Raw genomic sequence first — 24,535 nt, 5'->3', positions numbered from 1 at the left:
TTTCTCTGCTTTCTAAGAACCAAACAAACCAGAAGGTTCCCAGGGTCATGATATTCCTTACCGTTCTTTTGCATGTTCTTCAACTGAAAGTAGTAGTTAGTGCATTAACAATTTGATTTCAATGACATTAAGCAAGAATGCTTACTGGACAGTGCTATGTGAGACAATTCACAGCACTGTTGAGTGAAGGTGTACAAGATGCACGATGTCTTATTTGTCAAAAGTGTCCAGTGAATGATTGGTAAGGACAAGTATTTTTGTCTCAGTACAGCATCTTACATAAACGAGCAAAACTGAAAAAGCAATGCGGACACAAATATTCATTATCTATATGATTTTTTTTTCCTTGCAGACACTCATTGACATTTTCAGCCCCGTTACATTGTCCATAACTACAAGGATTAGGCAAGCAAAAGCAGTCCAGCAAAGCCTCTAAAGAACTTAGTGGTGCCAGGGCCCTTATTCCCTTTTTCTTCTACACATCACTAAAAAATGCAATATCCGAGCTTATTTTCACAGAAGAAAAAAAATGAATTCCAGTTAACTAAACTCTGTAAGAACATGGTGGTGGGGGTACTACTCAAGTTGTTTAAATCAACCATTGCACAACATCTGAGTCTCATGCAGGCTACAAACCAAACAACTCTCATGGAGGCTATTTGACACAACCGGATATGGAGCTGTTCTGGGTAATCTTTAAATGTGGAAAAAATCAAGAATCTTCACTTGAGCAATCCCAGAATCCATCAAACACCCAGCTCAGCCCTATCCCATCCCACAGCAGTACAGAGGAATTTAAAAAGTCTTCATCTCTCATTTGTGGTCTAGAGGTCCTCTTGCCAATCTGTGGTAAATGCTTGTCTCTCCAGCTCTCAGTCATTCACACAATTCTTGTGTGCAGCTTGTGGGTTCACAAAGAGATGTTACTGCCAGCAGTAAGTTCTGCGACCCTAGCTGCATTTCACACATAGCTGGTTCACAACTTCCCTCCCTGCCAGCCCATTGTGTCCATTTTGAAAGTTGGAGCAACCAAGGAAAGGAAAAAATATTTTAAAGAAATAAACAAGTAAAATGATTGCAAAACACAAGAACGGGCTTAGGGACAAGTGGGCAATTGGTATATAAGGAACTTAACACCTCCCCGCCACCACCACCCCTTTTTTTTTTTTTTTTTTCCCCTCCATAGGTATGCTAAAATTCAGTTTCATAGTCTTGTGTTAAAGCTCAGTGAACTGTTTTTTCTCACATTGTTGGTAGGGTACTTTTTAAGAAAACATGCAACAAAAGACCTTTTTTTTTGTCTGGTATCAAGTGTACGGAATTAACACAGATGTTATTTAAAGAAAGATGGTGAAGGGTATACAATACTCCCTACTCTTATCCTAGCCTCCAACTGCTTTCAGCTCAGAGTTATTTCCTGAGCTTGACATTGTTTGTCTCGTTATCAGTCCACAACAAATCTCCTGTCCAGCTACTCAGCCAGTATCCCACTGAACCCATGCACAGATCTTGCATCCACATAATCCTTTAGCAGCAAGTTCTACAGGTCCATGGCAAACTGCAAGAATAGCTGCCACCTTCTGGATGGAGGCTGATACTTTTTTAACTTTTATGGTCCCCATAGATTTTATACTAGCAGAGAGTAAAAATTTATTCCTGGAAATTCTGTGCCACTCTTCACACTCCATCTCCGTAAGTCTTCTCTTTTCCAAGATGAGAAGTCGCAGCCCAGTCAACCCGCTACATAGAAACAATTTCATACCTTGTTCCCTTTCACTGGGCCTTTTCCAGTTTGATTAACTAACTATTAACTATCTATATTTTTATTATTTTTCTGAGTTGAGGGGATCTGAATTCCAAATTTAAGCAAACTATATCTATGATTCTCTGTTTTGACTTTATTCCTCAACTAAATAATCTTTTCTGAGCGCTTAACATTTACATGGAACTACCTCCCACAGTGCCAAAGTCACTTTCCTGACTGCCAGGGTAGTTCCAGAGTTCATCATTTTCTATATAAAAGGAGAATTACTTTCCCTCACAAGCATCACTTTACAGTCATCTCGACTGAGTTTCAGTTGCCATTTCATTTCCTGCCATTCAGTCTTGCAGCATCCTTCTGTAATACAATACAGTTCATCCCATTCTTAAAACATTAAATAAAAGCAACCCAAACTACAGAACCACCTTCTTCCAGTGGGAATCCAGGGTAATTGGTGGAGGTGCTGGCTGAATTCTAGTCCATGCAATTACCAGAAATACTGGATGTAATTTGTAAGAGGTCAGAGACAAAAAAGCAAATACCTAAACCTCACAACTGTATGGATCTTCTACATACATGCACAACAGAGGTTCAGCCAGCACATGTGCATAGAAATGAATTTTAAAACTGGTTTGTAAACAAGGGAAAGTTAAAAGCTCTTGGACTGGAGGCTTTGTACAGGTACAAGCTGAATTCCAGCTTTCCATCTATCCCAGAGATATGGGCTCCCTATTGTCCACGGGGCTAAATCCACCCACCTTCCAGTCCACCTGTGAAGGGAATCTTGTGCAGGAATTAAAGTTGCCCCTAAACACATGCTATTAGTTACGTGCACCTTATGGAAATCATGTTTAAAATTGGCATGGATATACAGAAACTTTTATAGTAACAGGAAATGTTACTGAAAGTGCCAGGTGCGTAGGGGGAACATAATGTATGGCCTTTCTATTACATAATATCCTGTATTTTTTAATTTCAAATATAGACATCTCTTTTCTCTCTAACTGTCTCTCACTCAACACTTGTGTCAATGACATGATCTACTGTCCCAAGTATTGGCCTTTAATTTTAAGTTTGGAATAGTCATTTGATCCTTGAACAAATATTAAGCTACCTCAAAAAAATGTATTTTCTTTCTTTTTCAGAGCACAATTGGCTTCATCCAAATGGCTAGATGCCTAGTTTCATGTTTTTGCAATTTGTGATAATTCTCATTAATATGGCAGAGATAAGGCAGAGGAGGAGAGCAGCCCTCCTCTACAAACACAAGAGGAATGATTATTTTGTAAAAAAAAAAAATAATAATAATAATAAAAAAATAGATAATTAAATTAAAAAAAAATACAGGAAAACAAAAAAAAATGAAAACAGCAAAAAAAACACACAAAAAACTGCAGTTGCCTAATGAAAAAGTATTGACGTAGTCAGAATTTCGAGCCCCTCCCTTGAACTTTACGAAGTCCTGAGACTCTGTATCACTAAAATATGTTGTAATCAAAGCAAGTAAGCTAATCACGACTTACTAGCTTCTTTATTCAAAGTTAGATGAGTCATTTTTTAAACTGAGATTTAGAACTCCACACTTCCATATACAGTCTTAGAGGCAATCCTTTCCCTGGAAAAATATCTGCAAACTAGCTTCAGGTGTGAAACAAGATATACAGAGAAATGTTTATGTCCCTAAAGACAGAAGAGAGAAAAGCACTCACTTCAAGAAAGCATGGAAAATTAGGAAAGGATTATCCATTAAAAAATGGCCATGCCACATCACTTGCAACAAATCCTGATGGAATCCTTCCATGCAGAACTGCAACAAGATAAAAAGTATTTCAAAGTGCCAAAAGCAACACTGGACATTATTATACCAGATACAAGAAATGATGGTATCTGACAGAGTGAAAGAAAGGAAATTAAACAATAAATAAGGTAGCTGCCTTGCTGGCAAGTTTTATCCTTCTGATCACTAGAAGCACCAGAAATTTCAATACATTCTTGGAAACTTTCTGTTCCAACATTTAATGATAATAAAATGAAAAGAAAAAAAAAAAAAAAACAGCGTGGGATAGATTGGAGGTATTAATGCTAAAAGGAGGTATTGAATACTTCAGCAGCCCTTTGCAAGAGTCCTAAAAATCAGCTCCTGGTATGGGGGAAAAGAATAAAAGAAGGCTAAGGGGTTAAGTGGTCATGGACTAGGAATAATACTGGCAGGTGCTTTACATTCTTCTCCATAGGGACAGTTTCAGCTTTTCCTAACCAGACAGTGCCAATCATGTCAAATTATCACAATGAGTAAAACATAAGCAGACATCCACTCAGGAACAGGCAGCAAGCTTAGTATTCTTTTCAAGTATGCCTTATGAGCTACATCTACGAAGTAGTAGGGAAGAAAGTTGTTTGTTTGTTTTGTAATTAAGGGAACAGAAAATCCTGCAGCAACCTACTGCTGCAGCAGCTCTCACACTGTTATACACAACACCTCTTGTTATTAAAATCTGAATAAAAAGTTAAATGTGCTGGGGCACAGTCCTGTGGTAGGAACCATGAAGCAAAAACACAAGAAAAGAACTCTTATGTCACAGTTTGACTACTCATGATAAAAAACAAACCCCACTAAAAGGTAAGTCTGTTACCTTTGTTTTAAGTTTGATTCTAGAGAAAGGTAGGAATATAAAAGACTTTCACAACCATTTGACGGAAGCCAACAGTTGGACTCACTGTCTCGATATGTTCATCACTTTGGCCAAACAATGCCTACCCTGAAGTAGCTACACATATTAAGGTCACAAAAATGAGTCAACTCTCATTTTCAAAAACAGTGAAATCCAAATTAGCAAAAGATAAGCTCACCATAGGGTGACTAATCAAAAGATGTGAAGCAATTTCACTTGCAAAATAATGACCGAACACAACATACTGTAAAGAACAAACCCAAAAGCCACTACAAATATCTGCTGTTCAAAACTAGCTGTCAGTTCTTCTCTACCAGGAAGAACACTGAACATCCATCTAACAATGCTTGTGAGAAGCAAGGAAAAACACCTCCAATTTGAGCTGAAACATAGGAGAGCAGCCAGGCAGGTAAGGAAGAACTACATTTCACAATGTGATTACGGATTTCAGATACTTAATATTCTAAATAACCAACACAAGCCATTTTGGCACAAGCCATTTTAATGTTTCTGATCTGAGAAACAAGGTCTCTTATACATTCCAGTTGAACTACCTCAAAACAAATTTTAAAATTTAGGTCACATATCAGGAAGCCTTGCCCAAATCAAACACACAATACTTAGGCAGTCTCTCTTGTATTCCAAAGAGAAGAATCACAGCATCAGTACCATTAGCCAACATGACAATATTCTTGCCAGGTGCTTTGGGGGAAAAAAACAGCCTAGAAAGGAAGAGAGTTAATTTCATCCTAGATGCTAATACTAATTTAGAAGGCTGGAAAAAAGAATGGTAGAATGGATGGGTAAGATGTAGCAGGACTGTGCTTTTGGCTGCCTATACCCTAAGAGGAAGACAGACCTTGCTACTTCTCCTTTTATCATGAAGTATGGGAAGCATGACTTTTTTCCCTTTTCATAAGGGAAATAGGCTGATATGTGGTCTACAATCATATCTAGCATTAACCATAGTATCACAGAATCATTCAGGTTGGAAAAAAACTATAAGATCTTCCAGTCCAACCCTTAACCTGGTACTGACAAGTCTGCCACTAAACCATGTTACTAAGTTCCAAATCTACATGTTTCTTGAAGACCTCCAGGCATGGTGATTCAACCACTTCCCTGGGCAACCTATTTCAATGCCACACAACTCTTTTAGTAAAGAAATTTCTCCTAATATCCAACCTAAACCTCCCCTGGTGCAACTTGAGGTCATTTCCCCTTGTCTTATCACTTGGTGCTTGGGATAAGAGCCCAATCCCCACCTCATTACAGCCTCCTTTAAAGTAACTGTAAAGTACAATATGGTCTCCCCTGAGCCTCCTTTTCTCCAAGCTGAACCACCCCAGCTCCCTTGGCTGCTCCTCGGACTTGTTCCCTTGACCCTTCACCGCCCTTTGTTGGACACACTCCAGCACCTCAATGCCCCTCCTGTAGTGAGGGGCCCAAAACTGAACACAGTATTCAAGGTGAGGCCTCACAAGAGCCATGAATGAAAACTTCAAATACAAATTGAGCCTAACGTCATTAGAAGACAACACTTTTAGAATGCAGACTGACATATTCAATCATATCAATTACATGGTAAACTGCTACGCTTAACCATGGAAATACCCTATCTAGTATTACTTTTACTCTAAGTTTTAAGTTTAGAACAATATCATAGATCTCACAAAGTGGCGTTCCATCTGATGATATTATTACTACAGTATCACCAGAAATAAAATTACTGACTTCTCTAGTGCCATTATAATATCCACAAAAATGGTATCAGACTAACACACTGACTACTGCATTTACCACGAAGTGCAGACAACAAACATTAGGGACACTACCAGCCATAACAATTACTTTGTAGGTTTCTTTCAAACAGGTAAAAAGAATTGGAGTCAGACTAAAGTCCCTGACTGTACTATTGCTGGGACATGAAGAGACACTGGGGAAACTCAACAACATAATACTTTAAAGCTAATACGAGGATAACGATGCAACTCTATTATTGTAATGTATCTCTATAGCATACTTCATAAATGTATAAACAAAGACAAAAACAGATAAAACGTGCAAAATGTCTTAACAGGAAGATCATTTCTCTATCCTAGCATAAACTGGAAAGGGTCACAAATTATATCTACTGAACACAGGACTACATAGTTCTTTTCTTCTGAAAACATGGAGGGGTAAAAGACTTCCCATATTTTCAAATGTATAAAAGATAGTATAAAACAAGTAGAAGAGAATTTTTAAGAAATCGGTAGTATGAAAATATGCTTTCATTCTGGGCTTACCTGAATTCTCTACAGAGGAGAGGATATATAAGGCGTTTATATGCATCCTCTACTGAGTTTCGTAGTATCCTCATTAATTCTGGTTTTAAAAATTGTTTTGGTTTCCATCTGCGTAAGAATAGAAAAACAAAATCAATAAATGCTTTAAACAGATGTACAAAAACTCAAATAAAAAGGAAATTGTACTCCCAAGGAAAAGGGAGGAGGGAGACAGTCAGGTATATTATGCTCAAATGGAAGTAAGACTATGAACATTTTCTGTTACAGTCCAACTATTTTTGTTTTCATTGCTTTTAAAAATACTGGTAACATCCATGCTTTCTTTCATTCAGTGTATTTTTCACATGCCTGGATCTCTAACTACAAAGTGATTAGATAGATAGATATGTTAAAACGTCTGGAAAATTTTTTTAAGGCAAAAAACAGGACTGAATTTCACATTTGACTTTGCTTTGTTTACTTGCACTCACTCAGAAATGCTAAGAATCCTAAACTGACTGCTCCTACCCAGACAGCTTTTCAGTTGTTTAAGTGGACTCTACAATTTTCCAAGACAGCTTTTCTTTTTCTAAGTATCTGTGTACATAATAGCTGAGAAATGTGTGATCAAGTCAACACTGTATCAATGCATAGACATGGGAGCAGAATTAAGCTTACCATTTACTTATACAACTTCCAGAGTTTTCAGTGCTTAGCCACATGACCTCATCAACCCTTTGCTAACAGCTTTTACAAATAGTTCTACTATACTTATTTGTAACTAGAGACTTTTTCCATATGCATATAAAACTGCCAAAGGTTTAAATCCACTTATTGCCATTCATTTCTATAAACATGCAATTTGTACAGGTGGCAAGTATGACTTTACATTACCCCCAGAAAGTATCCTCAGTGCAAGCAGGAATGAATTTGGAAATTTGGCAGCTGTTTCACCCTGCTGTTTCATCCACTAATGCTGGATAGTAAATCTTTTATCTGTAAATTGGTTATCACAGCAGATGTTTTTATTATCTACCTATACACAAGTTAAAATTATTCAAGCAACATTCTATTAGAAATCCTAAAATTGCTACAAAAGAAAAAACAGCCAAACACTAAGTTCAATTCATAGCAAATACTACATTTCCACCGTTCCAATACTTTGTGAGGAAAGAGGAAAATCCATTTTAGTGAAAAAGTATAAGCATATGTGTATAATTTTAAACATCTTAGTCCAGTTAAGCTTTCCTCTAACAACAGATTCTTCTGAATTATTTAATCAAGAACTGACTTCTAAAGCCCTTTAAATGAAGCCCTATTTAGAGAACCTCCATATACATAATATCTTCTTACTCCACTGATCAGCTCTATTATGTGCATGTGCTCCCAACTAGGATCACCATAAGCATAAACAGCTTAGACCACTAATACACCTCAAAGGGCAAACCCCATCAATGCTCACGTAGCCGACATTAAGAACCATTCATATCAACTAATAACCATTCCAGGAAGAGCTTTTAGAAGAGCACATCTAGGCTTTTAGACCTGAAGCACAAAGAGCAGAGTTTTGTTTTTCCTCCAAGACACTACATGAAACTTGTATCAAATTGGTAACCACACATAAACCATGCCTTTAAAGCCTGTACCATGGCCTTTACACAGTATTTGAGAATTTTGTCTAGAAACTGACAAAAAAGATTGTCAGACACTGAACTTCATTTTCACGGATGAAATCGTACTTTGAAACAAATTCACACCCCTTCCAAAGGAAGAACTCCACCACACCTTTATGCACAAAGCCAGCTAAGCAGCCCCTCTTCTGGCTGTTTCTCATTGTTCCTTTCCCTATCTCCCACTTCACAATTAAATCTTCAGGACCTTAACAGTTCTAATGTTAATGAAGCTATGTATGCTGTCAAACTACAGAAATCCCATTTTCTGGTAAAGAAGTACATTCCATAGGGTCAGGTATAACGATACTCCTGAGATTTCAGTGCAATTCTAAATTTCAAAATATAGATGCTACTACAGGCATAAAATATTCTGCCTTTGCAAAGAAAACACGGTATTTTCAGAGCATCTACACAGAGCTCAATACATTAATGAAGAATTCTCGTCTTTCAAAGTCTTTTCACTTTCCATCCTGGTGGCATTTAATGCTAAAAAAATAACTTCGGAAGAACAAGTAAAGGTCAGCATATTTACTACTAATTCAATAGGCAGTAGATGATACTGTCTTGTGGCTAGAACACTGGGCAGACTTTGTAGCAAGGTTGTGTTTGTGGTCCTGCACCTGATTATGGGTGTGACCTTCAGCAAATCAGTTAATTCCTCTGCAAAGTTTTGAACTCCTTGCCCCAAACAAGTGTTCTTAACCTTCTGCTCTATCCAGTAAATCAATGCAATGAAAATAATGCAATTACCACCATTGGACCGTTACTTCCAAGCTTGCAGAGTAGAATACACATTGAGTAAGAAATATTTGCCAATTCGATAACAGTCGTCAATCAAACGAGGAAGATTAGAATCTGTGATAGATGTTAATGTATCGATACCTACTAAAATCATTCCTTCTGAAATCCTGTGGTGCTGGAGAAGTTGCCCTTAAACAGTAAAAAGCTATGAGCGTATATAGCCTCAGAAATGCCAAGTATTAATAAGTAGTTCCATTTCCAAGGTCAATATTCTTTTTATCTCAGGATGACTCACAAAAGTGTAATCAACCAAGAATATCTCAATTTACATCCCACTTTCATTTGTGTAGCAGTGACAAGCTGTTCCATTATCTGTGGCTCACAGTGCTTCCAAATCCTGTCACAGATGCAGTAAAAGCAAGACTGGTAGTTATTTTCTGCCTACAGAATATATGGGAGGGTGTGGAGGTGGAGGGGTGTAAGAAAGATGGAAATTCCATTACATTTATTAAAATTAAAATTATACTTCAGTGTGTTTATTAATCCTGATACTTTACTGAAAAAAAAAAGTGATTTCCTGTTAGTCCTAGATTATATTATCTAGTGAAACATTTTAATTCTTTCAGGGGCGCCCATGCTGGAAACAGAACTGTGAATTTTCTACAGTGAAAACGTGCATTTTTACCACATTCTTTCTTGGACTCTGTATAGAAGAAAAATATTTGCTTTTACATATTGAAGAAGCCTTATTTTTCCTCTGTCTTCTTTGCCCCATTTGGTAATTGAATTTTAAGATGCAGAGGTAAAGGTTTTTAAGATATACTCACAACAGTGCTAAATATCTCAGCCTTTTAAGGAAGATAAACCTGTCTTTTGTGTGTGCAAGGAAGATGCACAGGGTTTGGACCACAATATTCTCCAACGAAGAGCATCAAGGTACAGTGCAGTTTCCAAGAAAAAGAGTGACAGAGATACCGCACAAAATATATTTAACCAAAACTTCTGTAAAAAAGCCATCAAAATTATGCAATACTAAACGGGTCTCACTACAAGCAAAAAAAAGAAACTTGTCAGAGTAAATTGATAAGAAATAGGAGAAACATCCAAAATTTTCTGACTTAACCAGAGATCATAACACAAGAATCAGGTCACATAATATTTGAGAATTATGGATTGAACACAACCACATTTAGGTTGTCTATTAAATCCAATACATTTTTTAGCCATGTCAATGAACAAAATTCCTGACATATAGATTTCAAAGTTACATCCTTTATTGATTTAAAATCTGAGGCAGCCCTCTTTAATCATTGCAATCAGGCATATGAAGTTATTTTTCAGAAGTTGGAAGTATATTCCATTGGATTCTGCAAATTTCTTTTGCTGAAGACTACAGATGTGATGCATATTTCAAATTGAAAATACATTCACCTTTCATTATGTCTTCGCTTTTTTTTTTTTTTTTTAAAGAATTCAATTGCTTGAAGAATGGAGCCAGAATTTCCCAGAAATGGCCAAAGGCATGATCTTTTTTGTGTAATGCCACAGCAGTGGGAAATGCAGAGTAAGACGTATCCATTTAATAGCTTCATCTAATATGCATTTGTTTAAATTGTTCTCTTAATGTAACAAGACATGTGAGGTATATTTCAGTATGTAGGTGTCTACAGGAAAAAAAAAAAAAAAAAAAGACTTCCGTAAGAATATGTATCCATGCAGACCTTTCATTGACACACCACCAACAGAATTCGTTCTTCACCCCGTCAGGAATGTTGACCTTCACTGTCAGGATCTTCAGATTTTCCCCTCGGTTAATGGCCAGAATCTGAGTGCAAACATAAATGGCAGAGACAGATGACACACAAAATATCCAAAAGATAAACTTATCAACATTTGTGTACACGCTTGCTTGACATTCTGTAGCAAATCATGATGGTGGTACAGTAAATCAGTTCACAAAGTAAGAGGTTGTACAGATAACATCCACAATTTAAACACAGATTAAAATCACACCGCGGCATAACAAAGCTTACATTTTTCACCGAGTCTGCAATCCCAAGATTCAGTTTTATCTTAAATATCTTACAACACAAGTCAGCATGAATTTAGTTGGTTGAGTAATTTTATAAGCCAAATTAAAACTCAAGAAATGAATTGAAAAGTAATTACAATCAGAGCTAGAGATCACAAAGGGAAAAAGTTAGTCCTTGATTTTGTTTCCCAAGAGCAACCAAATTTAAAATTAATTGTAAATCAGAGCTTGTGACACAAAGGTAGTCAGCTCAATAAGACGAATTTTCAGTTATTCACACCTAGCTCAAAAACAGCTGAAAATATTGTAGCTACACTCTTTACATCAATATTAACGCTGCAGCCTTATAATGTATGCACTTTTCTGGCAGTCTTGCGTACACAACTGCATATTCATGATCTAAACATAAATCTTGCTGCACAAGTGCTATCTGCATGCAGTTTTATTTTAAATGGAAGTCTGATTCCCCCTTTAAAGACAGGATGGCAACGCAAGTGGTGGATACTGGCGGGTACTGGTGGGCATTTCCTAGTCTAAACTCACTCTGAAGATGAGGAATGGTCACCTGAAAGAGACCTTACAATTTAAGTAAAGAAACTCACCAAGCAAGGAATTTTAGATGCAAAATAGCACTTAGAAGCAGCTACAAATAAAACACGTTTTTAGAGTTCCTTTTCCCTTCCAAAATACTTTTAACGTGCAAAAACAAAAAATAAAAAATCTGCTAGAAGTTGACATTCCTGTATTACTACACATGTTGCTGTACGTAGCAGGCCCTAAGCACTGTCACAACAGAGCATTCCGTGTCAGTCATGAACTTTAATTCAATCACTAGCTAACTCAGACATGTCACATATGTTAAATACAATGGTTTAAAATGACTCCAGGACATACTACCAATTTATATTCCTCAGCCCTACTGCTCCTGTGACATACCAGGCCTGACATATCATTGAACAACAAAGCTAATAATAAAGATTGCATGTGAAATATTATAGCATCTGGTACCTTGACTGCCAAAGCAAATGTTTTCATGTAGAGATTAGAAAGACACATTTTAACAAATCAAATGCTTTCATGTTTATTCTGATTTTATTTTTAAATAGAGAGAAAAGCTAAATGTCAAGCTAAAATGAAATCAAAATGATGCTCAGGACAAAAAATGCATCTGATAGAATTATAATGTCATCATTCACCACGCTGTTAGCAGGGTCAAGATTTGCATCGCATTTTCCACAGGCGCTCCGTCTGTGGAACGTGTCAGTCACCTCAACTTAAACCAGCTGCACTGCACTAGCTAATATTTTTTCTACTTTTTTATTCTGAAAAAAATCTGCCTCTCCTGTTTGAAGTGAGATGTGTTCAGAGAACTGCTATCATCTAGGAAATGCTCAGTGAGGAAAGCAATTAGTCAATTTCACTTCTTAAGATAATGAAGATATATATATTTAATTAACATTCAAATACAACTATTCTAGACAAAGTAATCTTTCAATTCTGGAGAAAAGACTGCTTTTATGCTAGACATGAACAGATCCAGTGGAAGGGTTAAGAGCAAAAAAAAGTACAGATGGTTAAAAAAAAAGCAAGAACAATTATTTAATCTAGTCACAAAATGCATCACAAACCTAATTCTGCTTATCACAAAAATGCAACATCCTTTCTATTTCACAGCTCTCCTCTATGCCCCAGATTTACTCAGACTCACTAAGTTTTGTATATTTTACCAAGGACTTTAATTTCCAATTCTTTTTTAAGTATGAGATTGAAACAGAGCATTTGCCTCAAACATTATACTTTATGAATAAATTCTTTTCCTTCCAGCAATTCAGTCTTCTACAAATACATGAAAGCAACCCAAAGCATACACAACTGCTGAACTGCTTACAATTAGTCAAAAAAAATAAAATAAAATACACTCCTGAAAGACTTTTCATTTAGTTGTGGCAGCATTGGTATAGCTACCTAACTGAATCCTCAAAGAGCCCAGTTCTGTTCTCTCTGCTGCCAGGGGAAGGAACCATGGCTGAAACTCCTCGTGATAGCAAGACAGTCCAGATGCAGGGACCTACAGCCATCCGACTGTGTCAAAATCTGGAGTCAGACTTCCTACACAAGTTCCTTCTTATTTCACATCCAGTATTTTAACCTTTTCAAGCAAAAAACCTGGCTCTGTCTTTCCCAGTGTCTCATCTCCATCTTTCCACGGCGTATCTTACCACACAGAATGATGCCTTTCAGCAACACAGAAAACAACGCTGAACTACCGCATACACAACCTCAGCTACCCGCAGCTGTACAGCCACAGGACCAAACTACAGCTTACTGAACACTGTTCGACCTTACTTTAATATACTCTGCAAGTCATCCCCAAGGCTGCAAATGCTTTGGTCATAAACACAGTTCACCCTCTTATAGGCAACACAACAATCTACTTACTGCCTGTTCCCCTTAAACTCCGATTAAAAGAAAGAAAAAGTTTTCCTTCCTTATTTCATCATCAAATCACAAAAGAAAAACAAAGAAAGGAACTAGAAAACTAACAAGCAAAAATCATCAGAAAATTGAACAAAATATTTTTTTTTTAGAAAACAGGGAACTTAAATAGCAAACTGCACACATCAGAGAGGATCATAAAATGTTTTTTTCTTCTTGACTAGCAAAAACGAGCCCTGATATACCCAGGGCCTTGAAACCCCAGTGAAGCTCAAACGACTCCAATTTGAATATTTCTCTACTATGAATCTTAAATATGTTAGAATAGGCAGTATCAGTAGTACTTAGGAGATGAAATACAAGTAAGAGTGCAGAGTCAACCTGTGATTACAGAAGCACCAGCAGCAAGAACAGTGGTTATTACTTCACTGGAAACAAACAAAAACAAAAACAAAAAAAAAAGGGACAAAAAAAGAGGATTTAACGTTACTGATGAAAGGAGAAATAAATCAGAACTGCTTGAGTTAAACTTAACATCAAAAAGATACAAAAAGGACACGTCCTGGATGACAAACAGTGCAGCCACAGGGGCAGAGTGCTGAGCAGGTTTGGGAAATCCGGTTTAGAGCCCTGGCTCTATCTGAGCAAGTTTTCTTTATGTAAAACAGGGAAAATAACGATGCCTTGAACAAGAGGTAAATCATACCGTCATCCCAGAAAACACTCATATGCCCAATCCACAATGCGTAGCTCAGCATTCACAGCTCTCAGCGCAGGAAAAGCTCGAGTCTTTGACTGCTGAGGTGTCCATTCAATAGAAGAGCAGCCAAACAAGAAGCAATTTAGTTTTTCACCTAACAGCATCCATACTGGGAGGAGTGTTTGGAAGAGCATTTAAAGGTAACCGATATATGTTGTGAAATAGTTTGAATAATAAATCCATTTCAAGAAATAGGAAATCATTGATAAATTCAAAATATTGCATTGTTTTAAAATGGTAATTTTGCATACAATAGATTATTCTGCTGTGGAATAAGGCAGCCAAAGAATATTTCTGGATGGAAGCAGTTGACAATTTTGTTTTAAAGCTACATAACTGTGACCAAACCAAGAAACAACTCAGTTTGCAACTAGTAATGAACCTGGGTAAAGGCCCTGATAATTGCACTGACTGCATCAGACTTGTCTTTGATCTGTAGTAACAGGGGCAGCCTAGCTATCAAGACATCAGCTTCTCAGACACCAGTAAATTGGCTCTGTCCCCCAGTTCTTTTTTCAGTCATGTAGAACTGGACCTGAGACTTAGGATAACCTAAGATGTCTCACATAAGGGAACACCGTTGACTTTCAAAACAAACCCATTTTCAGGGGTTCTGCAGAGCTTCTCTATCTAGATTGTTTAACTTTTACATGACGCTGCTGCTGACAAGAGCTGCTATTGTAGATCATCTCCAATTTCAATTTTCTGGATCCTTCCCCCGATACTTCTCACCAGTTTCACCTGACAAGCTTGGTGCCAAATGGCTCTGAGCATTCTAGCCATAAGCAGTCTGAGGGCTCAGTGCTGCAGCAAGCATCCAAAAGAAACAAAGACTAAGTTTATCCAAGTTTGCTTCAAATACTTACACTCTAACCAAGTAACTTCCACAACTATGCAATATCCCATTCTCACCCCACACAGACAATAAATTGTCACTTATCCTTTATCCCTCTCCTGATAAAACTTGTGCGCTTGTCACTTGTGGAAGAAACTGAGGGCATGGCACTGATGCTGAAAATAAGTCATACCAGCAATGAAATCTCTGATCCCTATGCCATTATAAATATTGCTTTAATGAGAATTAGTTAGACAATAGACATAGTGAAGATACAGTCCTCTATTCTGTTAGTGCAGAGATTAACAGCTTTGACCTGTATTTGAAGAATTTGAAGTCTATTACATTTGGTAACTAAACTTCAAAAGCAAAGCTATCTGTGCTAATTACAATAGTAAGAAAAAGAAAAACAAAATTTGAAGGTGTACCTGATGATGCTGAATATTTTTTATATTACAAGAAAACTCATGGTATAGCTGGAATTTATCAATATCTTTTTCATTTCCATTTTTGGATGACACTTTTGCCAAGGCTGACTGGATACAAATGTACCTTTGCTGACATCTGAATAAAAGAAACAAATGTTAATAGGTATTTTAGCATAAAACTTGCAAAAAGCTATTAATACGTATTAAATAAAAAACTGTGTTTGGAGTTTATCCAATTATAAATTATGTCAACTCTCATCAGTCACGGACCTACTGCATACCTTAATGCAGAAACTGACCTAACATATACTGACTGGAACATACCAAGGGAAGAAATTCAAAGAGTCCTCAGGAAATGCTGAACACAGACCTTCTCATGAAAGGGATGGATAAACAAAAGCCACCACCTGGACTTCAGTTTGGTCAGTTATTAGTTCAACTTTACAAAACAAATTTTGAGAAGTTGCAGAGAACGTTACAGGAGTAATTTATGTTATACAAACACAAAATCTCTTTTGAACCTACCCATCCTCAGAACTCATTTCTTGCTTTGAGCGCCTAACGCCCATAAAATTTTTCATTATTTTTACAAGTAACAGGGATCCCAAATACAGCTTCCTGAATGCTCCTTGAGATTATTACACATTTAGATCAAAATTACAATTTAGATCAAAGAGAGGTATCTGTGAAGAACTGTGCATCCAATTAAAGAGCTTCTGGTGGTCAAAAAAAAAGAAACGGATAGTCTGGTAATGACTGAACGTCCTTTACAAAACATCCCCTCCATTGAAATTATCACACTGCTGTGCTCTAGCCTTTTGATAAAGTTGGCCATTACAATGAACAGCAAACATAGGCCAACTAAATAGAACCAAACTGATCCAAACCAAACCACATGCTCCTAAGAAGGTATCTGTTATTTGATAATTGTGTTCTCTGTCCCAGATGGTATACAGCAAGGAGGGAAAAAAAAAGAAAAAAAAAACAAACGCAAAAAGCAACAAGCAACTCTTACTCTGTTACATGAACCTCCCTGGACATGACAAATACCTTGAAGTCATTATGTAAGGCAAGAAAATTTAAATTCAGCTAACACAGTAGAAGGATTGATAACTCCTGCTTTAAGAATAGTCAGTCGCTTGTCTGATGGACTAGTAATGCCAATATTAACTGTCAATAAACGCAATTACACTGACTGATGTCAAGCACTAAATATTGGAGCAGCAGCTACAGCAGACATGCCTTTGAAAATCTATAGCTTGAAAGAAGTGCATGGAGAGAAAATTTTCCCTTAGAGAGATCTCTCTGTAACTGCAAGGGTGATCAGCTCTATATGGAACAGAGAGAGCCACGGATAATTTGTCAGTTTTGAGGAGTCACAGTATCCTGCTACACTCAGAGGAGATTTCTCCTCCACTGATAACCAGATGGCCAGAAACACTAAAGAATGTCTCCAGCACAAGTGAAGGAGGAGACGTAACAGTAATACTGTTTTCAGATCATTAAAAATTGTGAATCTGCATGACAGGAGACTGATTTTTACCACGTAACCTGGAAAAGTTTAGAAAGCAAAATTCAAACTTACAATTTCCTGATGAAGTCCAGAGTATCTTTATCCTTAGCAAAGATATCAGCTAGAATATGCTGTACTCCAGCCTCTACTTCCTGGATATTTGCAAGTCCTTAGGAGGGGGGGAAAAAAGTAACTATAAAAAAAACTAATATGAAAAATTACACAACTGCAGAAGCACTAAGAAAATATAGTCAAGCTGAGAAAATTTGATGCAAGTTATCTGTTGGATTTTCAGGTTTCAGTGAAGAATTTTAGTTCACCGGATTTTTTTTAAGCTGTGATTCCTTTCCAAAGCATCTGTAACTGTTACATCTTTAGTAAATCTGATCAATGCAGTATCATAAATCAAAATGGCATTAAAATGGGGTAAAAGTAATAGTTCTGTGCGTTTGCTGCTAACAGATCTTGACATTTATGACACAGATGAATTATTTACAATAGTAAAATTGGACATTCAAGTGTAATTTGTGAGGTTGTAATAAAATGAATCAATTGCAGCAGAAGTTTACACATTTTGCTGACTGATATGGAAACAGTCTAAAAACTCTGCAGGCAATCCTGTCCTTTCTCTGTGTAATAGTTTTGTATTTCCCCAGTTTTGTTGCAGGAGTTTGCACGGCGATGGGTCTGAGATCAGGGTAGGCTCATCCTATCCCACAAAACACTGTTCAAACAGTGAAGTTATAAAACATCTCCACAGACAAAGTATTATAGGGATCTAACAACAGAATCTTTCAGCTTTTCAACACACATCCCTCACTTCAAAAGACCAAAAAAAGTAGCACATTTGTCTCCTTAGCACAGCAGTTGATCTGTACCAGAACCAAAAATTAATGAAAAAAAGTATCTTATATTTTAAAAATCAATCTATAAAATCCTGCTTCTAGCAATGGTCAGTAACAAATGCTTCAGAGCAAGAATCCTACAGTTGGCAGATGTGGGACTAACAGTCTAGCACAAAACACATCGTTTCTAACTCTGCTGTCTGGTAGGTTGCACGTATGTTGGAAGAGCTTTTATAATACCATTTAGAAAAAAAGCATATTAGAAAAAATGCATAGTTCTGATAACTAATATTGTGACTGAATTCACAACCACTAGGGAGCTGAAAGCACCTTTCTTTTATTGTTGGATTACAGCACATGAAAAAATGCCGTATTTGTCTTCTCAAAAGCATTCAATTTTTTTTAAAAAACGTATCTTAAAAAGATTTGATGAAAACCTTTCTGCGCAACAAAGCACTCCACTTTAACAAAAACTCCCTCTGATCTCAAACTGTATATAGGCTGTCAAACTGGCTTCCAAGTTGATAAAAGTGATCCAGTTTGTATATGGCTTCTGATGCGCCTTTCAAATTAAAATGATTATGTAAACCCAACTATGTTATTTTTAGAACAAAAATGAAAATAAGTATAATGATTTTAAAATCTGAAGTGGTTATGCTGCAACAAATAGCACTCCCTTTTAAATGCACCCTAAATAATTTATGTCAATTTCCACCATGAAGATTTCCTTCTGGCTCCTGAGACCGACAGAGTAGTCAGATATGTGATTGCAATAGACTGCTTTGTGACATTTTAAAAAGCAATAACTAAATTATTATTTGGTAACTGATTCTCAATGCAAAGTTAGGATAATTCTATAAACAATACATAATAAAATAGAAGAACAACTGAAGTGGAAAGAGTAAGAATCACCCCCACATAAACGTTGAGCACTTTATAATAAAGTCAAAAAGCAAGTGCTGGGGCAGGAAAAAAGAAAAGCACTTCTCTATTTTAACACCATACAGAAGGCTGCAACAATCTTTGTATTTTATTGTCAGAGATTGCCCCCTACAGATTCACCCATAACTGCATTCACAAAGAAACACAATTCTGCAGCCTATATATGAAACTATCGGATTGTTAAAGTTCCTGCTAAAATTTCAGCAATTACATCTTATCCAACCCCTACTGTCATCCAGCAGCAAAAATTCTCCTGCTCATTCCAAGTCAGCAAAGCCAGATGTTATTAAAATATGCTGTGATGGGTGAAATTTACTTAAGTAAACAGTATAAATATAAACCTCTTCAATCTATATACAATCTATGTCAAATCTTCAGTTGACAGTTCAAATACGAGCAGAACCACAGAGAGGTCTAAGGTATGTAGTACACTTCCTCCCTCTTTCCGGTAAATACAGGCTTGCCCTATAACATCTGCGGACTTCTGTCTCTTGTATACCAGAATTATTGCTATTTACAACACACACACACACAGAAAATAAAAAAAATAAAAAAAACACAAACAGGAAAGGTTGGAGAACTATGGCACTAAATTTTAATCCTACTGCATCTTGCTAAAAGAACTCTGGAATTTAAAATAGTTTTAAAAACTTCCAGCAACCTAGGGACAATTAAAATAATTCCTCTTTTCAAACACTAGAAATAATTTAAGACATTAGTGCTAATAGAAGCAAAGCGCTTACCTTTGACATTGGGTCTAATGTAAGAAAAGAGATTGAGTTCCATAGGATTCTGCAGGAGAGAAAGAGCTGCAGGTTCTAATCCCAGCTGCTTGGCTCTCTGGGCTTTGGTACCTTTACTCCCAGTTTTATAAGGTGCAGACTTAAAACAAACAAAAAACAGTTATTCAAAGGCAAGGAAATATTTCAGTTATGCTATGTACATTACGCACAATTACACTTAAACTAAGGATGATCTAAAAAAATGAGTAGTATACTGACCACATGGTCCAATTCTTCGAAAGTTCTGCAGTTTAATAATGCTGTGAATAGACAACCTGATAGTTTCCCCTCTTTCTTCAACTTCTGTATTATTGTATGTGTCTTCTTTGCAACAGAACTAAAAACATAAGAGAGATATTAACAGTTACATTTCATGGTGGATTAGAAAGGATTTTTGTTTTGACCTTGTCTAGTACACTGCTGAAGATCTCTGAAACCTGTGAAACCTCTGAAGATTTTATCTCATGCTAATCCCTTAACAAAATTCTGACAATTCAAAAAAGGGTTCCTAACCATCACTCCCTTTCTCTAATTCAAAGTAGTATCAAAATGTGTTGTGGTAGCCTTGAGAAAAATAATCAAACAACAGAGAACATCATTACTGCTATATACATTTTTTGGAAGATTACTGGCCCAAAAGCCAAATAAAAAGGTCAAAAGTTAAATCCATGTCAATGAGCACTTACAGCTGTAATTCATACCAAAGTAGTTCTGCAGCATGAAGGACAGCGTACCAGATTTTAAACCTTAATTAAGATACCTGCGACATTACCCTGCTGCAGACAGTGAAGGTGTTTTGTTATGATTTAAATAACTCATTCAGACCATCTCAGGTGACACTCCCTCTTTGGAAAGAATTTTTTCCTAGGGCACAACCTGGGAGTAAAAGCGGTTGCATGAAAAACCATGTTGACAGAAGAGCTCAAGTCTGTTCCCTTGTCTCAAGAGAGTACATCCACACAAAATTGACAAGGAATGAGAGCAGTCTCATTCACCCCTGCAGTGGGCTTTGCTGATCACTTCTTTGTGGCAATGGTCCAGGATGATTTAGCCTACCCTCCTGGTACACTACAACCTCAAGTAGTGCTCTTCACTAGAAAGCTTTGCTGTTCCAAGCAGGAAGTCAAGGGATTCTTAGCAGCTCTTTTTCTAAGACTGCAATTTATATCTAATTGGTCTACATATTTCCAGGATCTATAAGCTACTAAAATTGCAGACAAAAATATTATTTTTTTCTTGACAATTAATAATGTTAGATTTCTTTTTACGTAGACTGAAAAACAGATAGGCATCAAGCATAGCTACCTCAGTTTTCAACTTTCTTCTTTAAGAGTTCCTTCATAATTGCAGTGTGTACAAAATGTCGAAAACAGGGGATGCAGAAGCAGCAACAGGTTGTTACTCACCTCTTTCCCAGCTACCTTCCAGTAACTTACTTACCGTAGCTCTTCCAATGTTTGCTGCACTTCTCGCAAGGCATCAGCCTCCAGATTATTGATGAGCTCTTTTCGATATCGAGCAATAAAAGGAATTGTGTTTTCTTCTTGAAAGAGGCGAATTAAGTTTGCACATACCCATGGCTCAACATTTGTTCTTTCTGACAAAACCTGTAACAAGAAAAAAAAGAAACAACACACCACATAACAAAACACTTAGGAAAGGTAGCAGATTGCTTTAAACAGCCTCTTACTCAAGGTCAAAACCAACTCCAGAATAATATGCTAACCAGCTTTGTCCCTGACAACACAAGATGTGAGTCTTCCCACACATCCAACCACCACAACCAGTACTTCAAGAAGACATGTAACAACCAATGTTTCCAAGAACTTGGGACTACAAATAAAAAAAAAAAAAAAAAAAAAGGAAAACAGGGTCTCTTGGGAATAGAATTAAATAGGATAAATAACAACAAAAAAAAAAAAACAGACAAACTGCCTGTGGCAACAGAAAACTTGAAGCTTTTTTTTGTTTGTTTTAAACAAACACCAGTATACCTCACGGTTAAACAAAACAAAATAAAAGACAAAACACAAACACAAAGCTGATCCAAATTCAACTCTGCCGATAGAAACCAGCATGATATTACCATAGGTTTCAAGATGAATCAAGTCTCACACACCTAAACATGATTTTGTACAAACAGGGCTTTCAACGGATAGAATTACAGTGCATCAAAAAGGAAATGAGGACAAATTATATAGGTACCTTATCTTAGCAATGTTTTAACTACATTATTTTACTACAATTATTCCCATAGCTGATTTAAAAGCCTTTCAAAATTACGAGGCCTAAAAACATAAAAACTCCAGTACAATCACATTCACTACATTTAGAGCAGCAATACAGTACAGATCATATTGTCTACCTGCATTTCCAATAATATTTTAGAAGAATCAGGCATATAAAATTTTATACCCTTTTATGTAGGCAGTACTAAGCATGATATATATTGAACTCATATTAAAATATTCTATAACAACAGCTAGCATGCCAGAATGACACCTATCCTAAAACTGTCTTTATTTGAATGGCTTCAAAGTTAACATCCTACAAAAAGGAAAGATGATACCTCCCTTGATGTCACTGTTGTTTCAAGAAAGCAAACTCCTCCTTCATGGTACTGCAAACCGGTATACACTCTTAAATGAACCTCTACAATGAAATGATCCACACTAACTAAACCTTAAATTCTAAAACAGGCACTCCAAATCTTTCAGCATCCACTCCTGTAGGAGTTTCAGTTGTCTATACCAAAAAACTTGTGTTGATACAGAAGAAATATACAGCAAACTGTTACAGGCAAGCTTTGTACTAAGGGCTGTGTAAGTCACAGATGTTAGAATAATTTAAAGGTTTGAACTTTTAACGGTTATCAACCAACATTTATATTTATACATATATTATGACAATTTAATCAGAGGTTAAATGAGTACTTAACAGCACAATGACTCTGACATTCCAACTGATGCCAAGAGGATTCAAATTGTATGTCAGAGTCTAAGTGCAAATTATGCAGGAAATGATTTCATTGACACCTAAGAAAAGGAAAAGATCTCATACCTGTACAATATCCCAGTTCATTTCACATTCTTCTTTTACTTTGTTGCCTCCTAGATTTTTTACTGGCTTTCCTTCAGGAGATGTAGTCGATTTAATCTTTTTAAAAGGTGGTTCATCAAATGCAAAATCCTCCTCAGATTTCTCATGTTTCGCTTCATTTCCCACTATAGGAGCACTTGTTGAAGGTTTTTCATCACTCTCTGAACTCTTTACATTCATCCCTTGGAATGAATTTGCTTCCATTTTTTTAGGCACTACTGGCATTTGATCTAAAGTTTTCAATTCAGTGCCTACATCTTCTTCCTTAGGTTTTAGAAGTTGCACCCTATTATCTTCTGCAGGAGCAATAGGCAAGGATAGATCCTACCAAAAAGACATTGAAACCATATTAAGCATTGACTTATAAACCGGCTCAACCACATTTCAATTAAAACCATGGAAAACTTGAAACCAGACATCATTTTCCCCAGAGAAGTCTCCATCTGGCAGGGAAATGCCAAGCCAGACATCAAGTAACCTGAAATATTTCTTGTGTGTAGGAAATAAAAGGATAAACATACCAACCAGACCCACAATTTAAAAGAAAGATCAAATTAAATTATCCCAGAAGATTTAAGTTGGGCTCTCATTCAGAAGATATCAACCTACAGTCCTTACCTCCACTAATCTGAACAAAACTGGGCGCAGCATTGCATGGAAGCACACTTCCAATGAGGTATTAGGTGCAAAATGGGAACTGGAATTGAGATTTGGTCTGCTATTGCTTAACTTTGGACAAGCCACATGTTCTTTCCTGAATTTCCCCAGAGATCACCTTCATAGTCCAAGAATTTATTTCTCAATATGCCACGTATGTCAAAACATTCAGAAACATTAATATAAACTAGAAGTACTGGCTCCTGTCATGACCTAACCTCTCATGCTAATCTTCGACAAAAGACAACTAACTTCTGATAGCAGTATATCACAGATTCATCATAATAAACTTTACTGGGTTGAACAACCGTGCAAGGAAACATAAGGAAACAGGACATATTTTTGTTGTGGTACTGAGCTGGTGAAAATGTAGAAGACATCAAAGGAGTAACACACAAACCAGAGGCATTATGGTGTTTAGTTTTCATTACAGAAAAAACAGTGATTTTTATGTATTTTTGTTGTTGAAAGAGATCTTCATGGAAAACCCTATCAATAATCACTGGCTAAAATTTTAAAGGAAGAGTCCTTAGATCTGGGACAGTTAAATACACAAGAAAGCCATATTTATCAAATCTACTTAATCTTTATGGTAACATTTGAATCAGATGAGCTGATCACTCAGTCATGCAACCGAGTGAACCACCATTGGACAAATTCTACTTACATTACTTGCCCTCCATAGTACTTGTCTCTTGCTTACGGATACTCACCAATTCTTGTTTTATTGCTATCTTTTTGACCTTTTTCCTGGCCACAGCTGATCGTGGAGCAGCAAGTTTTTTAGGTTTTGCCTCATTTTTCTTTGTCAACCGAGGTCTCTTGGCAACTTTGCTTTTTGGCTCCCACTCCTCTTCTTCCTCTTCTGATTCAGAGCTCCTGAAAAACAAACAAGTAAACAATACTGCTTGTGAGAAGAATAAAAAGCAAGCCAATGAGTGTTTTCTGACACAAAAAGAAACAAACAGGAAAAATAAATAGAAAGACAGTCACACTCAAAAAACACAGGTCTTTCCTGTTGCAGAGCTAACGGCTGGAACAATTTACCGAGCTTTCCTGGGGCTCATCACTGGCATGCACACACATTCGAG

General features: G+C 36.7%; 1 protein-coding gene across 10 annotated transcripts in view; it reads right to left on the bottom strand.

Moving 5' to 3' along the window:
• Nucleotides 1-24,535, bottom strand: part of SRBD1 (S1 RNA binding domain 1) — a 127,677-nt gene that overhangs the window by 95,903 nt on the left and 7,239 nt on the right. For all 10 annotated transcript variants that reach the window (XM_035559707.1, XM_035559734.1, XM_035559758.2 and 7 more), the window contains 9 exons: nt 24,158-24,323; nt 22,749-23,111; nt 21,129-21,295; nt 19,908-20,025; nt 19,650-19,788; nt 17,192-17,288; nt 15,607-15,742; nt 10,837-10,940; nt 6,723-6,830 (listed from right to left, as the gene is read on the bottom strand). In XM_035559707.1, coding sequence (XP_035415600.1) covers nt 6,723-6,830; nt 10,837-10,940; nt 15,607-15,742; nt 17,192-17,288; nt 19,650-19,788; nt 19,908-20,025; nt 21,129-21,295; nt 22,749-23,111; nt 24,158-24,323 — 1,398 coding nt within the window. The remainder of the gene's footprint in view (nt 1-6,722; nt 6,831-10,836; nt 10,941-15,606; nt 15,743-17,191; nt 17,289-19,649; nt 19,789-19,907; nt 20,026-21,128; nt 21,296-22,748; nt 23,112-24,157; nt 24,324-24,535) is intronic.

This window comes from Cygnus atratus, chromosome 3 (assembly GCF_013377495.2).
Source record: "Cygnus atratus isolate AKBS03 ecotype Queensland, Australia chromosome 3, CAtr_DNAZoo_HiC_assembly, whole genome shotgun sequence".
NCBI classification, from domain to species: Eukaryota; Metazoa; Chordata; class Aves; order Anseriformes; family Anatidae; genus Cygnus; species Cygnus atratus.
The sequence above is the reverse complement of the archived record's forward strand: the minus strand, read 5'-3'. Positions and strand labels throughout refer to the sequence as shown.